The sequence below is a fragment of the Canis aureus genome, chromosome 23, assembly GCF_053574225.1.
Source record: "Canis aureus isolate CA01 chromosome 23, VMU_Caureus_v.1.0, whole genome shotgun sequence".
Lineage (NCBI taxonomy): Eukaryota > Metazoa > Chordata > Mammalia > Carnivora > Canidae > Canis > Canis aureus.
The window spans coordinates 10,880,131-10,895,765 of record NC_135633.1 but is presented as its reverse complement, the minus strand read 5'-3'; the positions used below and the strand labels follow the sequence as shown (position 1 = coordinate 10,895,765).

At 56.2% G+C, this 15,635-nt stretch overlaps 1 protein-coding gene and 1 long non-coding RNA gene across 10 annotated transcripts in view; one reads left to right on the top strand and one right to left on the bottom strand.

The window, feature by feature from the left end:
• Positions 1-2,435: 2,435 nt before the first annotated feature.
• ABCC8 (ATP binding cassette subfamily C member 8) overlaps positions 2,436-15,635 on the bottom strand; it is a 75,638-nt gene continuing 62,438 nt past the window's right edge. For 8 of the 9 annotated variants that reach the window (XM_077866303.1, XM_077866307.1, XM_077866304.1 and 5 more), the window contains 13 exons: positions 14,612-14,681; positions 13,946-14,103; positions 11,935-12,027; positions 7,952-8,054; positions 7,321-7,434; positions 6,879-6,999; positions 6,650-6,780; positions 5,428-5,506; positions 5,116-5,224; positions 4,645-4,748; positions 3,753-3,886; positions 3,196-3,258; positions 2,436-2,678 (listed from right to left, as the gene is read on the bottom strand). In XM_077866303.1, coding sequence (XP_077722429.1) covers positions 2,541-2,678; positions 3,196-3,258; positions 3,753-3,886; positions 4,645-4,748; positions 5,116-5,224; positions 5,428-5,506; positions 6,650-6,780; positions 6,879-6,999; positions 7,321-7,434; positions 7,952-8,054; positions 11,935-12,027; positions 13,946-14,103; positions 14,612-14,681 — 1,417 coding nt within the window. In that variant the 3' untranslated portion in view covers positions 2,436-2,540. Of the gene's footprint in view, positions 2,679-3,195; positions 3,259-3,752; positions 3,887-4,644; positions 4,749-5,115; positions 5,225-5,427; positions 5,507-6,649; positions 6,781-6,878; positions 7,120-7,320; positions 7,435-7,951; positions 8,055-11,934; positions 12,028-13,945; positions 14,104-14,611; positions 14,682-15,635 lie in introns of those variants that run through there. The other variant, XM_077866312.1, reaches the window with a different exon arrangement.
• LOC144294592 (uncharacterized) lies at positions 4,018-8,677 on the top strand. The gene is made up of 3 exons (XR_013361944.1): positions 4,018-5,529; positions 5,628-7,764; positions 8,268-8,677. It is a non-coding gene; the product is annotated as an uncharacterized LOC144294592 (long non-coding RNA).

The following is a 15,635-nucleotide window of genomic DNA, read 5'->3' as shown; positions in this document are numbered from 1 at the left end:
AGTAAACACAGCTACTCAGGGTAAGTGCGAGCTTGGGCTGTATTAACAAAGATGCAGTGCCTAGCATTGGGAGGGGAGGACAGGATGATCAGAGTGGGGAGCTCAAGGAGACAGGGCTACCTTTGAGGCAACTACATCTGTCCAGCCACCAGAAAAGGAGCCTTGGAGAGCTCCCTAGGGAGTTTGGGCACCATTGCAAAAACTCCAGGGGCCCAAGGGGGATGGACTAATAATTTTATGTGGCCCAAAGTAGAGAACCAGTACAGACGCTGAGTGGAACAGAGGCAGGCTGTGATTTCACATATGGAAGAGTCAGTCCTAATAACTAGAGATGACCCATACCTTTGGAGTGTCCAGGTCAAAGTTGACAGGCCATCAGGGGTCCTATAGAGGGGTTTGGGCCAGAATGGCCTTGGGCATCCCTGCAAGACTTCATTCAGTATGGACCTTGCTCTGCTCCTGCTACATCCCTCCGATCCCTTGGGGTGTGGTTGACAAGAGGTGGGGGTGGGGTCAGGAATCTTCTCCCCTCCCAGGCTCTGCTCTTGGAGGCCCCTCAATGGAGAGGGTTGCTAGGCCCCCAGAAGCACCTTAGAGCTGGAAAGGCAAGACCCTGCCTCACAGGTCCTGAGGCCTCAGCTATTACCTGTTCCACCCTTTCTAGAAAGGTGAGCCCCTTACCCAAAGACCTCAGCCTCCTGCCCTGTTCCATCCTTACCTCCTCATACTCGTCTCCTCCAAATACTGCACTTGGCAGGTTCCTTTCTCACTCAAAAACCTTCTCCACTTCCCTTTTGTTCATAGGCTTATCCCAGACTCCTTGTCCTGGCATTTAAGGCTCTACGACCTTATGCCCCCACCTCCTGCCCCATGGGCCATTTTCTCTTACTCTACCTATCCAATTCCCACCCCTCTCATGCCCAGCTTAAATCTTACCTCCCCCAGGCAGCCTGCCAGGCCTCACAGAGCTCTCAGTTCCTGATCCCCTCTGGCTCCTGTAATATCCAAAAGGTCTGTGTTGGGCCTCTCTCCAGTGACTGGTGTGTTTTCCTTACATTGCTCTGATCCCATTGCAACCAAGAGCACACAGGACGAAGACTTTTGGGTTTGCACCCCATAGCTGGGGCAGCCAGTACTGAAGTCAATGTGTGAGTGATAATAACACGATATGTAAATGAGTGTCACCATCTCTTGGCTGAGGGAGGTGTGCACTCCTATTTCACGATGCTGATAGAATCTGAGCATATCTGTTGTTTTAGTTTCCCCAGTGCTGGGCCTCAGTGTCTCCAGCCCCCACCCGGCTCATTTGTGGTATATGCACTGTGCTTCCTTCCCTCTGAGAGACCACCCTTCTCCCATTCTGAATGCCTCTACCTGGGGGACACAGATGGGGACATGAGATCCGGGCCTAGCCAGTCAGTGTTATCCCAGCCCTTTGACACACAGAGGTAGGGGTATGAAGTTGGTCTATTGGTCCACTGAGATTTGTTCCCTAGACTTTTGCTGGGACGATTGGGAAAAAACATCTCTTTTTCAGAGGGGCAGGGTATAAGCTGGAGGTGCTAGTGGCCATTTGTCATCAGACAGAGGAAGATGGAACCCAGATGTGGAAACACATCCCTGATGTCAAAAGCCTGGATCCAGCCATGCTTGAAGTAGTATAACCTCCTGGCCTTCTCCATCACACAGGGCAATAAATGCCAGTTTTTGTTTAAGCTACTTTTTTTTTTAAGGATTTTATTTATTTATTCATGAGAGGAACACAGAGAGACAGAGAGGCAGAGACACAGGCAGAGGGAGAAGCAGGCTCCATGCAGGGACCCCGATGTGGGTCTCGATCCCGGGTCTCCAGGATCATGCCCTGGGCCGAAGGCAGGCGCTAAACCACCGAGCCACCCAGGCTGCCCCAGTTTAAGCCACTTTGAGTTGGGTTCTTGTCATTTGTCATGGAAACGGCACTAATCCAGGGCACCCCACAATTTTAATCCAAGAAATAAAGTGAAATAATCTTTTGTCTAATGAGATAATCACAAAAATGCTATAACTTCTGTTATGGATTAAATTGTATCCCCTCCCCAAATCCATTTGTTAAAGCCCTAAGTTCCTATGTTGAAGCTCCCCAGTGTGACAGTATTTGGAGATAGGGCCTGTGAAGAGCTCATTAGGTCCTTAGGAGAAACCAAACCCATGACACCTTGATCTTGGATTTCCAGCCTCCAGATCTGTCAGAAAACATTTTTGTTTAAGTCTCAGTGTCTGCTATTTTGTTACGGCCGCCTGAACAGACTAATACTACAACCCTTATTTCACAGAGAAGGAAACACACTGCTGCCCATGCTCACACAGCCTCAAGGTGCCTGAAGCCAGGCAGGCTGGCTCTGCGGGACCCACAGGCCACCCCGGTCCCTGCCCACCAGACCTGAGGAGGCCTCCGGTAGGAAACAACCAATCTCTTTATTTATAAGTGATTTACAGTTAGAGAGCCCAGGCAGGAGACGGGGGCAGGGTGGTCTAAGGGGCGGCACTTGGGCTCCGGCAGGTCACTTGTCTGCACGCACGAAGGAGGCGAAGACGCTGTCCTTCCGGCTGAGCAGCTTCTCTGGCTTGTCGAACTCAAGGATGGCGCCGCGCTTCAGGACAATCACCAGGTCCGCACTCAGGATGGTGTGCACACGGTGCTGGGGGGGAGGGGGGTGCTGGTCAGGGTGGGGGGGGAGGGGCAGCTGAGGGTGCCCCTCCTGCAGTCTGGAGGAAGAGGTGTGTGGATAGGAGGTCCCATCCCTGTGGCCCTTCCTGGGGTGGCTGTGACTCCAAGCCCTCTGTCCACTGGTGACACCTCTCTCCTTACCAAGTCTCAGCTCTGCCCTCACCTCTGGGCCTCAAGACTCAGAGATCGCCTCACATCCCAACCGCCAGTCCCTATAGAGAAGTAACCCCTAGGCTAGCTCACTTGGGACAGGGGCGGGCCTTGGATTCCGGAGAAAGAAGAGTTCTGAAGGAAGTTGGGGGGTAAGTCCTTCCACTCCCCCCCCCCGCCCCGCCATGTGCTGCCTGCCGTCCAGGTTCCCTGCAAGCCCTCCAGACTGCTCTGCATCGTCGTTGCTCCACGGTCTTCTCCTGATTGCCAGGCCCAGGTGAGCCCGGTGGCCAACCCTCTCTCTGGGTGTTCCCCCCACCCCAACAGGGGCCCCTTACCGCGATGGTGACCACAGTGCGGTCTGCGAAGGCCGTCATTACCACCTTCTGGAGGATGTTTTCCTGCCAAATGGGAGCAACAGCTGTTGGCTCATCTGCCTAGTGGATGTGGTCTGGTCTGGCTTTGGGGATGTGGGGCCCAGGGTTGCAGTCCAGCTCCCATGGGACCCCACTCCTAGCCCATCCCTCCTCCTTTGTCTGATCCTTGTCCCCATAGGACCAGCCAAGTTCTAGCATGCGGGGGCTGGGCTCAGCCTGCCGGGGGCTCAGCTCTGCGCGTGTAGGTGTGCTGTGAGTGTGTCTGGCTGTGCTGTGTGGCGGGTGATGGGTGTGAGGTCTCTGTGGGTCTGTGTGCAGCCTGCGTGTATGTGTGCTATAAACGTGCCCCGAGACTAGCTGGAGTCAGGGTCCCCCCCAGCCCTTTGCCTTTTCTGCTGCAGATGGCCCTTGATGGTAAAGACAACTGGAGCTTCAGGACCACTTGGTGCAAATTTCACCCTAAGAGCCCCTGAAAACCCTCTCCAAGACCCCACCCCACAGATGTGCTCAGGACTGACCGTGGCCATGTCGATGGAGGCCGTGGCTTCATCCATGATGAAGATGCTGGTCTTCCTCACGAAGGCCCGAGCCAGGCAGAACAGTTGCCTCTGGCCTTGGCTAAAATTCTCCCCACCTTCCGTGATGATGGCATCTGAGAACAGCCCCGGGCGGAGGAGCAGGGCTGAGTTAATCTGGCACTGGGAGTTTAGTAGACAGCATGGCTTAGGGCTGTTAGGAAGTGCATGGGGCAAACACACGAGCGTGTGTCACGAGGACGGGGGAGGGGGGGTGCAGAGCTGGACAGCTGCCATCTGTGTCGACTACAAAGAGAAGTGCGCCCTCCGCAGGTGTGCGCCGCCGTGACCTGGGCGGTCCTGGGGGCGCGTGGGTGGGTGTGTGCACTAGTGTGTATGTGCTGCGTGTGTGTGGGCCCTGGTGGGGTGAGTCTCTGAGGCCTGGCTTGGCCTGCCCCCACCGCCCCGGGGGCCGGAGCAAATACACCAAGGGTGTCCTCTGGGGTGGGGGCAGTCTTCCCTGCACCCTCGGGGAGTGACCCGGGCCTTGATTTCCCCCGCCGCCTCCTTCCTCGGGGCAGACCTGGGCGGCAGGGGGACGGCGCGGGCAGGACTGGACATGCTGCCGCGGCAGGATGGACTTGCAAGCGCGTCTCCTGGTGACTCCTGCTGCCCCCCACGCCCTGCCCCGGGGCCCGGGGAGGAGGGAGCCCCTGAACTGACCGGTCGCATGGCCTGGGACAGTTCACTTGAGCTCCTGAGCTCCTGAAAGGGAAAACTAATGGTCCCTGGGGTCCTGCCGGGCCCTAGACTGTAAACGCTAGGGCATGGCTGTGAGCCTCCCCTCGCAGCCCCCCAGACGCCCTGGGGCACCCGCCGCGGCGGGAGTAGATACCCAGGCCTCCAGGCAGCGCCTTCACCACCAGCTTCAGCTGGGCGATCTCCAGGGCCTCCCACAGCGTGCTGTCCGAGCACTTCTTCTCCGGGTCCAGGTTAAACCTGGAGGGGGACAGGAAACCCGCTCAGGGAGAAAAGCAGGGCCTGGCAGGGGGAGCAGTGAGTAAGAACATGGCCTGGGGAGGGGTGGGTGCTGGCTGGAAGGGGGCGGCAAGTGGCAATGGGTGGAGGACGCATGCCCAGCCCGAGGGTGGTGCTACCTCCACCAGCGCCTGCCTGGGCCTCACAGGGAAGAGAAAGGCCCAAAGGCAGCACCGTGAGGGAGCAGGTCAGCCCCAGGGCTGCCCACCCAGGGAGGGGTACCCAGCTGGGCACTCTTGGCCTCACCCAGCCGCTCCTCCTTACACCCCAGCTCCAAGGGGCTGGGCCTGGGACCCAGGGGGGTGCCTGCCAGAGTGGTGGGGCTCACCGGATGGTGCCGCTGAAGAGGACGGGGTCCTGCAGGATGATAGAAAGGCGGGAGCGCAGGGTATGCAGTGGCAGTTTGGCGATGTCGATGCCGTCAATGATGATGCGCCCTGTGTGGAGACCGTGTCCCAGGTGGGCCACTAGGGAGTGGGGGAGCTGGTGGTGCTGGGGACAGGTTCAGCCTGGGAACATGGGTCCCATCGAGGATGCAGGGGTAGGCAGTGATTGCTGGGCCTCCTATGACGTCTAACCATACACCGGGACTGAGGTCCCATCTGGTGGCTCTGGGTACATGTGTTGTCACACAACTCACCCTCAAACGTGTCCACCATGCGGAAGAAGGCGAGAGAGAAGGAAGACTTCCCACTGCCTGTGCGGCCGCAGATCCCAATCTGGAGAGAGGAGGAAGCACACTGTGAGTACCTGGGGCTGGCTGGGATCTTCTGGGGTTGGCTCTGGGATTTGCAGGCATTGGAGGTCATGGCATGTCTCTTGTCCTGGCTTTCTGACCAGCTTTTTGGCCAGGGCTGCTTTCTGCAGAGGAGCCTCCGACGGGGACCCGCAAGCAAGTGCAGGGTACAGATGTCCATTTTCCTGGGCCTGGGTGTAGGTCTTGCTGTGCCTGGTATGTGGCTGCAGGGGAGGTGGGGGCACTGGTGCATACTCTGTGTGCACGGGTGTGATGGAGGGCCTGGGAGTGGCTCAGTGCGGTTGGCAGGGATGGATCTGTGAGCCCCATCTTAAACTGGAGTCATCTCTGACACCATTGCTTCCCGGCCCACAGGGTGCCAACAGAAATGACAATCAGGACTAGTATAGAGATGGTGACACAGAAGGACAAGAGAGGTGGGGACAGATGGGAGGAGCCCGAGGCAGGGACAGAGGTACATCTAAAGGTCAGAGATAGTGAGGCAGACAGCCACAAAGACAGAGGGGCAGTGGGGATCCCTGGGTGGCTCAGCGGTTTAGTGCCTGCCTTTGGCCCAGAGCGTGATCCTGGAGTTCCGGGATCGAGTCCCACATCAGGCTCCCGGCATGGAGCCTGCTTCTCCCTCTGCCTGTGTCTCTGCCTCTCTCTCTGTGTCTCTCTCATGAATTAAAAAAAAAAAAAAAAAAGAAAGAAAGAAAAGAGGGGCAGAGACAAAGAGAAGGAGAGGGGCCTTGTCAGAGCAGAGGGGGGGTGAGGAGGGAATCAATCAGAGTTGGGTCAGAGTGCCAGGCAGGGGCTCCCTCCCCAGGACAAGTGTGGCCTCGCTGTCTGTCCTGAGGACTTGCTCTGAAGCTAAGGGGTGGGGGCAGTGCCCTGGGAGAGCCCCTGACCATTTGCAGGGGGGCCCTGACAAAAGCCCTCTCAACCGGGGGAGCGTGGGGTGTCCATCCTCTTGGTGAGTGAGGGCAGCAGAAGGAGCAGGGAGGAGTAGAGGAGAGGGGGGCTGAGCCTTGTCAGTGTGAGGGGCCCAGGGCCAGCCCTGGGGGAGGGGGTTCTGACCAGGTGGGAGCCTGGAGGCCCTGGGTGGGCATGAGCTGACACTGACCTTCTGTCCTGGGGAGATGAGGGCGTTGACATGCTTCAGCACTGGCTTCAGGGAGCTGTCATAGCGCACACTGAGGTTCTGGATCTGGATCTTCCCTTGGTCTGGCCAGTTCTTCGGGATGAGTGAGGGTGCTGAGGGCACACCGGGGCTCAGCCAGCCGACAGAGGCGGCAGCTGGCATCCAGGAGGGCCCCCCTTTTCCTACCACGCCCCCCATCCGGGCCTCTCACCCAGCAGCCCCTCGTAACTCTCCGCCTCGGTTTTGAGGAGCCCATGGATGCGCTTCACGGCCCCCAGCTGGATCTCCATGTCTGCCAGGTTCCTCACCATCCAGTTGAGGTAGTTGGAGACCTGTGGCGAGTCAGGGAGCACTTGATCCAAGCCCGGCCACCAGCATGGCTCTTCTTACAGCTGAAGGGCCAGGAGCCCTCAGTGCCTTCTGCTGCCTCTTCATGGGGGTGGGGGGTCCCCCTGGAGGCACAGGGGGGGTTATGATGAATGTGGATCCTTACCCAGCATCTGTCTGGGGCCCCGGCCCTGGGTTAGCTCTCCTACCCACATGGTCCCTCCTGCATCAGACTCACAGTCGCTCGGGAGAAGGCCTGGAGGTGCCTCAGATTCCCCGAGTGCGGGTATCTGAGCCCTCCCCTGCCCCAGTCTGCAGCCACTCACCATTAGGGCATAGGTAAGGCCCAGGCCCACCAGGCCAGCAGAGAGCTCCCTGTGCAGGGAGTTGGAGATGGAGGTCACGGCGGCGATGAGGACCACGCAGGCACCGATGTACTCCTGGGGAGGGAGGCGAGCCAGTGTGGGCCCCCAGGGTTGAAGCCACACAGCCCCCACCCACCAAGCCCACGTCAGGCCCTTCAGGGCAGGGAGCAGCTCAGCCCAGCCACACTCCTACACGTTGTCAGACGCACAGGAGGCCTTGACGGCTGGAGCCCCAGGAGACAGCGTGTGCACGCAGCTTATGCTGCTCCCCCCGCTCCCCAGCCATCTGCGCGGGCCTGAACGTGCGTCTCACCAGCTGGCCCACACGGGTCACAGGGCCCACTCCAGACACACGCTCCTCACAGTCAACCACACAGCTCTTCTGGCTCTCGGCGCCCACCTCAGGTACACTAGGCCCGGGGGGTGACGGGGAAGAGGGGGTGCAGCCAGACCCAAGGAGGGCCGCGGGGGGCTGGGGAAACAGGAGGGCTCGGTGCCAGCCCTGTGCGCACAGGCAAGTGGTGTTCCGTGCTCTCTTCCTGCCCTCTGGTCGTGTCCCGGGGCCCCGGAGTTGGGGGCGGGTGGCACTTGCCATGCGGACTTCTAGCCATCTGTTGGCAGCCGTGAGGAACAGGGAGGCGATGTTGTTGGAGTCCGTGTATTCGAGGAGCTTCTGCTGGAACCTAGCCTCATACCTGGAGGGAGGATGGGGAGGGTCTGAGGGTCCGCACGGTGCCCGGACTCTCCCTACTTACAGAGAAGCAGCCAGTGCATGTGCCATGTGTGACTTTATGTGTGCCATTCCTCCCTGGACTGCCCTTGGCTCCTTGCTACTTAATTCAAACTTGTCAAGACTCCCACCTCCTTCAAACTCCTGCTTTCACCCCAAGACCCGTTCTTTTCTCCAGGGCCTCCCTATTACAGTAAAGGGCACCTCTGCCCACCTGGATTCTCAGACCAGAAACCGAGGAATCATCTAGATTCACGTCTAATCCCTGTACAAGACCTCTTACGTCTACATCCAAAATAGCCCTGTGTCTGCCTGCCTCTCCTGCTTGCTGCCCACAAACTCACCTGGCCTACTGCATCAGCCTCCCCGGAGGTCCCCCTGCTGTCTCCCCACAGCCTGCTCTGCACACAGCAGCCAGCCTAATCTTTGGAAATCATAAATTGCCTTCCATCTCTCCCCTGCTTCGAATATCAATGGCTTGAGTCCGTGTGAGCTGGCTCCTGCCAACCTAGCCTCCTTCTATGCCACAAATTGCCTTGCTCACTGCCTTGTAGTCACAGAAGTTACAATAAAGTAATTTATTACTTGCCCCTTTTCAGTTTCATGACAATACCAAGGTCTTTCCCACCCCAGGGCCTTTGTACATGCTGTCCCCTCTGCCCAGGAAGCTTTCTCCTCTGCTCCTCACAAGGCTGATTCCTCTCAGCCTTCAGGCTTTACCTTAAATGGTACCTCCTCAGGGTGGCCTCTCCCGGCCTATGGTTCTCCATCTCTGCAGCCTGTTTGCTTTGTAACCTCTGTTCATGTATGTTCTTTTCTCTAGCTGCTTATCTCCCTCATGAGACCATAAAGCCTGTGAGAATGGAACCCGTGGCTGTTTTGTTCGGCAGGGCATCCGTAGCACCTGGCACTGTCAATAAATACTTGCTGAACAAATGGAACCTTCCATGACCCTCTAATGTAGATGGGATCTCTCTGTATGAGGAAGGAATTCTGGAGGCTTCTTTCCTTCCCTTGTGCCCTCACCATGTTCTCCTTGTGTTACTTTGAATGAACCTGCTTCTTCTCTCTGAGCAGCCTGGGCTCCTGGCATCTCTCCCTGGCCGCCCCCCCCCCAACACCTGGCTGGCTTGGCCCAGTCCAGAGGAGGGGCGGAGCACTTGTTTCATGATGAGCAAAGGAAGGAATGGGAGCTGTCGTAGCATTGGTCTCAGGGGAAACAACTGGGGACTCTCAAGGCTCAAGATGAGTCTTACTGGGCATTTGCTTTTCGTTCTTGGAAGGTGTTTGTTCTGCTTTGATTGTTTCTGGGTGGAGGCGCTGCGCCTGACCTCTGTGTCTGAGAAGAGGAGAGCAAAGGGAGCCTCTAAGGTGTGAGAGAGTATACGATTGCACAGCCACGGTGATGGTGTGTCTGTGGGTGAGGTGTCTGTGGGTGAGTGTGCAGCCCGAAGTCTGAAGGGTGTGACTGGGTGCATGCTGGAGCCATCTACATGCTTGTGCACGTGTATGTGACAGGAGAGCCTGAGGGGTGGGTGTGCATGAGGGTGGTGGGAGATGTAGCTTCTGAGCATTCTTACATATTGGCTGTGTGTCAGGACCGAGACTCAGTCTCCTCATTAGTAAAATGGAGACAGTAAGTTTCCACCTGGGCTGAAACACTGAGTCAAGGGCTGGGTACTCTTGAAACATCTGGGAAAAAGCAGGACCTCCGGGACACCTGGGTGGCTCAGCGGTTGAGCATCTGCCTTCAGCTTAGGGCATGATCCTGGGGTCCTGGGATCGAGTCCCACATCGGGCTCCCCACAGGGAGCCTGCTTCTCCCTCTGCTTATGTCTCACCCTCTTTCTCTGTGTCTCTCATAAATAAATAAATATATAAAATCTTAAAAAAAAAAAAAAAAAAAAAGCAGGGCCTCCTAGAGAAACCAGACGGTCCCACAGGCCTGGGTTCCAAGCCTAGCACTGGCTCTGACCATGTGTGACCTCAGGCTGGTGACTCAGCCTTATCTGTTGAACGTGGCTGCTGAATGTATCTATGTCATGGGGCTCTTGTGAGCATTAAGTGCAATAACACACATACAGCACTTAGCACACTGCCAGGCATGTGTTAAGTGCATAATCGAGAAATGCTAGTTAGCTCTCAACAGGGCAGGCTGCTGGGCAAGAACCAATGAATTAAACACACCCAGGGATGACTAAAAAGTCCTTCATCCACATGTAAAAGTCACCCACGGTGTCAGTGCAGGGTGTGGGAGGCCTCACTGGGCGGCAGTTCCTCCGACTGACCACAGGCTGTTGCGGGTGCTGCATCCACTCAGGTCCTACTGAGAGGGTCCAGCCCTCTTGAGGAAAGTCACAATCTCTCTGCCCCAGGCCCAGCCTGAAGGCCTCTGGGACACCATGTGTGAGAGGAGCAGTGCTAAGACTGAGTAGAGGCCAGGCCCAGGAGCGTCAAGGGCCCTGGAGTCAAAGGAACTGGGGCAGTGCAGGCTTGAGACAGGAAGGGTGCCCAGAGGAGACCTTCGGGTCCTGTCAGGTTCCCAGGGGCTTCTGGAAAGAAGACAGCACAGGCTTGTACAGGGGCAGGGGCTGTCTAGGGAGCAGAGCCACGGCCAGGGCAGGCCTCTGCTTTGCTTTACTCAGACAAGGCCCCTAAGAGCATTTTCACTGGCACAGATGTCCCCAGGGAGTGAATGGGGCCACAGTGTTGCTCCAGGGGCCTGGGCACCTCTCCTAGAGCTTTGGGGCTTGGAGGGAGGACTCGCAAGCCTTCCTGGATCCTCTTGGCTGGTCCTTGAGCCCTAGGGTTACTCCTGGACACAGGACTGGGTGTCGCATGGTTACTGTCACATCCCGCATAGCTGTGCCATCCTAAAAATAACCTGGAATCACTCTCTGGGTAAGGCTTAGAGACCAGAGGCCCAACTCTCTGAGTCAGGGATCTCTGACCTGTTTGGCCGGAGGAGGGATCAGACATCAGACAGAGGCTGGGGCAGGGAGCAATAGCCCCCCCCCCCCCCCCCCCCCCCCCCGGCCAGGCAGCCTCAGACACTCCCGTCCAGCCCAACATCATGATTTAGGGTGGACTGCAGGGGCACTGGAGTTGGGGGTGGGGGCATTCCTCCAACTTGGTGAACTTTTATTTACCCTTTGATGCTAGCTCTCATAGCATCTCCTCCATGAAGCCTTCCGTGAATGCCTCCCTTCTATGGTCCCACAGTCTGTATTCTGAAGGCCTGTCACGTGGGGTTCTCCAGGGCTACTCAAAGCCTGGGTTGTAAATCCTTCCAAGGCAGGGGCTCATCTGACTCATCTCTGTTTTTTTAGTGCCTGGCATGAATGCTTATCGAATGAATGGGCAGGTTCAAGTCTGGGCTTTATAGGACCTTAGCCAGATAGGTTACACAGTCTCTCTGAGCCTCAATTTCCTTATTTGGAAAATGGGAATAATCTTGCTGAGTGCCTTGGACTGAAGTGCAGAATGAATGAGATTGGCATGTAAAGCACTTAGCACAGTGTTTGAGTCCCTGGAGATTCCCAATAAAAGATGGGCTCAGGGCTGGCCCACAAGATGTAAAAGCCTTTCTAGCATTTGATATGTGAGGCTATGTTGCAGCCCTATTTCTTTGCATGCCCTGCCTTACTTCACAAAGGCTCTGGACTTGGCTGCGGGGCTGCGATTTTCCTCTCTGGATCATACAGTGGAGCCCACTGGACCCGACCCCTCTGGGCTTTGAGACCTGTGTCCTGGGCCTCCCTAAGCCGAGCCCTGACAACTGAGTCACAGGACCTGTGGCCCTGGCCCCACTCCCACCCACCCCCACCTCGGGGTAGATCTGGTACCTGAAGGCCCGGATGGTGGTGAGACCTTCTACAGTTTCAGCAAAATGGGAGAGCAGAGGGAGCTGGGTGGTATCATCCAGCTGCTGCAGGTCCCTGTGCAAGGGAGCAGAGCAGAAGGGTAAGAGGGCAGGCTTGGGGCTCTGCCTGGGTCTGAACCCCAGCTTCCCCCCCCAAACACTGTGTGGGCAAATGGCTTCCCCTGTCTGAGTCTTGGCATCTCCCTGTGGGCAGACCACGGTACCATCCCCCCACCCCGTGTGTCTGTCCCTCAGCGTGCCGGTGCCGTCACTGTCATCTGGGGCCCTGTCCTCCTCCCCCAGGTGTCTGTCCCTCACTCTGCAGCACAGCTAGGCAGGCACTGGGGGTTCCCTTCCACAGGTCAGCAGCCTGCCCCTGCACACAGCTGGAGAGAGGACCTGAGACACGAAGGGCGCCCAGAGGAGACCTTCGGGTCTTGCCAGCCTCCAAGGGCTTTCAGTCGCCTCCCCAGGAGCCACAGTTGATTTAGGCACATCACAGGCCAGTATCTAAAAAGCTCCTCAAGGGGCAGCCCTGGTGGCGCAGCGGTTTGGCGCCGCCTGCAGCCTGGGGTGTGATCCTGGAGACCTGGGATCAAGTCCCACATCGGGCTCCCTGCATGGAGCCTGCTTCTCCCTCTGCCTGTGTCTCTGCCTCTCTCTCTGTGTCTATGAATAAATAAATAAAATCTTAAAAAAAAAAAAAATAAAGAGCTCCTCGAGGGGCAAAGGCCAGAGGTTTCCACGGCAACAGAAGGGCTCCTGCTCCCCACAGCTGCACAGTGACAAGCACATCAGTGTGTGTGGGGGTGCGAGGCCGGAAGCAGCTTTCCTGAACAGACTGTCCCCAGGGCAGAGAGGATGCCAGGGGAACAGGGTGGTTTCTCTGGCAGGAGAAATGAACTTTGTAAAACAGCTTGTACAGTGTTTAAAAAGCCACAGTGATTGTGAACATCAACATGCTCCTCGCGGGTGCCAGGAGATCCTACTCTACCCAGTACTCGGGCAAGGTAGTCATGGTCAAAATGCATCTAAATGTAATTGTTTTTATTGATAATCAGCATTCTGACTCTAGTTACTAATCAACCTTGTGCACTTGGGAAAGGTACTTAACCTTTTGATTATAACCTACAGTAAGAAATACATTTTTATGTTAGAAGTCCATGCGCGCGCCCACACACCCACCCTTCTCCACGACCCAAAGGTTTCATGAAGCAAAACTCACTGTTTCTATGTTCATACCATCTGATATTTCCTGTTCACTTTCATTTTTAAAAAACAGGCTGGCTGCGGCCTGAAATACTGATTTCGTGACCCTGCTGATAGGTTGCAATTGGCAATTCGATAAACACGGGGTCTAGAGAGTCTTTCAGATTTTCCCTAGAATTATTTGAATCTATGAGTTTTCACAGAGTCACTCCCAGAAAGAACTTCTAGAGAACGTTCTTAGGAAATTCTGAGTCGGAAAGAAGCCCGTGTGGCTCCCGAGGCTCTGGAGGGCGAATGTGATGAATGTGGAAGGCTCCCTCAGGTCAAGGCCTCGGGGCCTGCTCGGGCCCCCTCGGCTGGGAGGTACGGTTGCCATAGCAGCCCTCCCATCAGGTGCCCTGGACTTCGTGCATCCGCAATCAGAGCGGTCACTGGACTCCAATCCCCCCTGAGAAGCATTTTAGCAAAATGAATGAAGGGCATGAATGTGATCGTACACCCAACCTGGCAGTTCCACTCCTGATCATCTCGCCTAAGGAAATAATTCAGATGTTACCGGCAGTGTGTGTGTGTGTGTGTGTGTGCACACGCGTGTGTGCCAGCAGATGGTTACATCAGGGTGGTGGAAAATGAGTCTCTCTTTTTCCTTCATTTCTACTTTCCGTTTCAGGGGGATTGTGACTCTACTACTTTTTGATAATTACCCTGTCAATGAGTACCGAACTACCCATGGCAAAGCACCTCCCATCCCTCATCCCCCTGAGGCTGGCAAAGGCTGCCGTCACCTGGATGCCACCCGGAAATACTTCTGGATGAAGTAGCACACCACGGCCAGGGGCAAGAGGGCCACGAGGAACACAGGCGTGACATAGGAGATGACAGCCAGGGCTGAGACACAGAGCAGGGTGGAGCGGCTCAGGCATTCCAGCGTGGATGGGATGTGCTGACGGAGGGAGGGGGAGAGAAGGAGGTGAGTTTTGGTGTTTATCCTCAGGGTGTTACCCCTGCCATGTTTTGCTCTCTCACATTATTACAGGCACACGTCTTATCGCTCCAGCTACCCCGTAGGCTCCCTGAGAGCAGGAGTCAGGACTTTGTTTCCTCGCCATCTAGTACGGTGGTAAATGAAGAACACAAGCTGAATCGAAATGCATGTTCTTCACAAAATCAGTCACCTTGGTTCAGAATGTGCTGGAACCCTACTGGAGTGAGCCAGGGGGTATTGGATGAAAGCCAAAGGGATGTGGTTGCCCTCACTCAGCCTTATCTTGCTGGTTTCACAGGGGAAGCCCCAGGCCCAGAGGCAGCATTATAATCAGATTGGGGCCCACTAGGTTCCTCCCACAGGGCTCTGATCACTAGGTGTGGGGCGGGGGGGCAGCACCAGAGAGGAAAAGCTCGGGGGCCTGGCCTCTCTCTGAACTGGGGAAATGGGTCACAGTGCTGTGTACCTGGTCGATGGTGTTACAGTCAGCTGAAAATCTATTCAGGATGCTTCCAAGGGGCGTGGTCTCAAAAAACCTAAGATGCAACCAGAAGAACGGTTACTCATCTGTTTATCTGTTCATCTGTTTATCTTGATTATCTTCCTGTTTATTGAATGAGGGTACTTATTTCTTTGATTTTAGTGTCTCTGGAGTCATCCCCGTGTCTAGCTTCCTACGGGTGGTTGCCTTTGCAAGTCTGTAGATATCTGGTCTGTGTCCCTGAGAATTCCTGCAGCTGCCCAAAGGGGTGCTGGCCCCTCACTAACCTCTCTGGCTCTCCAGCCCACATGTGACCATGGCCACCTTCCTCAGCTGCTTGCTCAGCCTGACTCACTCAGCAGCTGTCCTGAGGACACAGAGTCTTCTCCAGAGGGACGATCTGCCAGGGGGAACGGGGCTCTGGGGACAGCCTGTCAGCTGGTTGACCCTGTGAGGCTACTCTGGCTGTGATCCAGGACGGGCCCAACCCTAACCAGAGGGTTTCAGAAGCACAGATCTGGGACAAATAGAGGGTAAGTTACCCTTGAGGTCATGTCTGTGGGCCACAGAGAGCTCATGAGACTGAAAAGCAAAGGCGTAGTCAGATGGTGAGGCCTGGCACCGACAAGAGGCCAGTAACCTGTTTGCCTGTCGAGCTTTAAAGCTGAGTCAGCCAGTTGGTTGGGCAGGGACCATCTTAAACTAACTCTTTCACACCAAGGGGCCTTTGGGATTTGTGTCCATCCCATTCCAGGAGATCAAAACATGTCCCTGTGTCTCCAGTGTCAGAACCTGCAGGCTGGCTGAGGGGGGAAGGGGAGAGCCGAATCTGTGGGTGGAGATGGGCAGATGGTACCTGCCTGGGGAAGGGAAACTGAGATCTACGTGGAGCCTGCAGACGCTCACTTTGAAGGGCTGCTGTGACAATTAGATGAGCTGATCACGGAGACTCCTAGCACTGTGTGTGGCTGAGTAAATGCTGGTTCTCCTCTGCTTTCTGCCCCGAGGA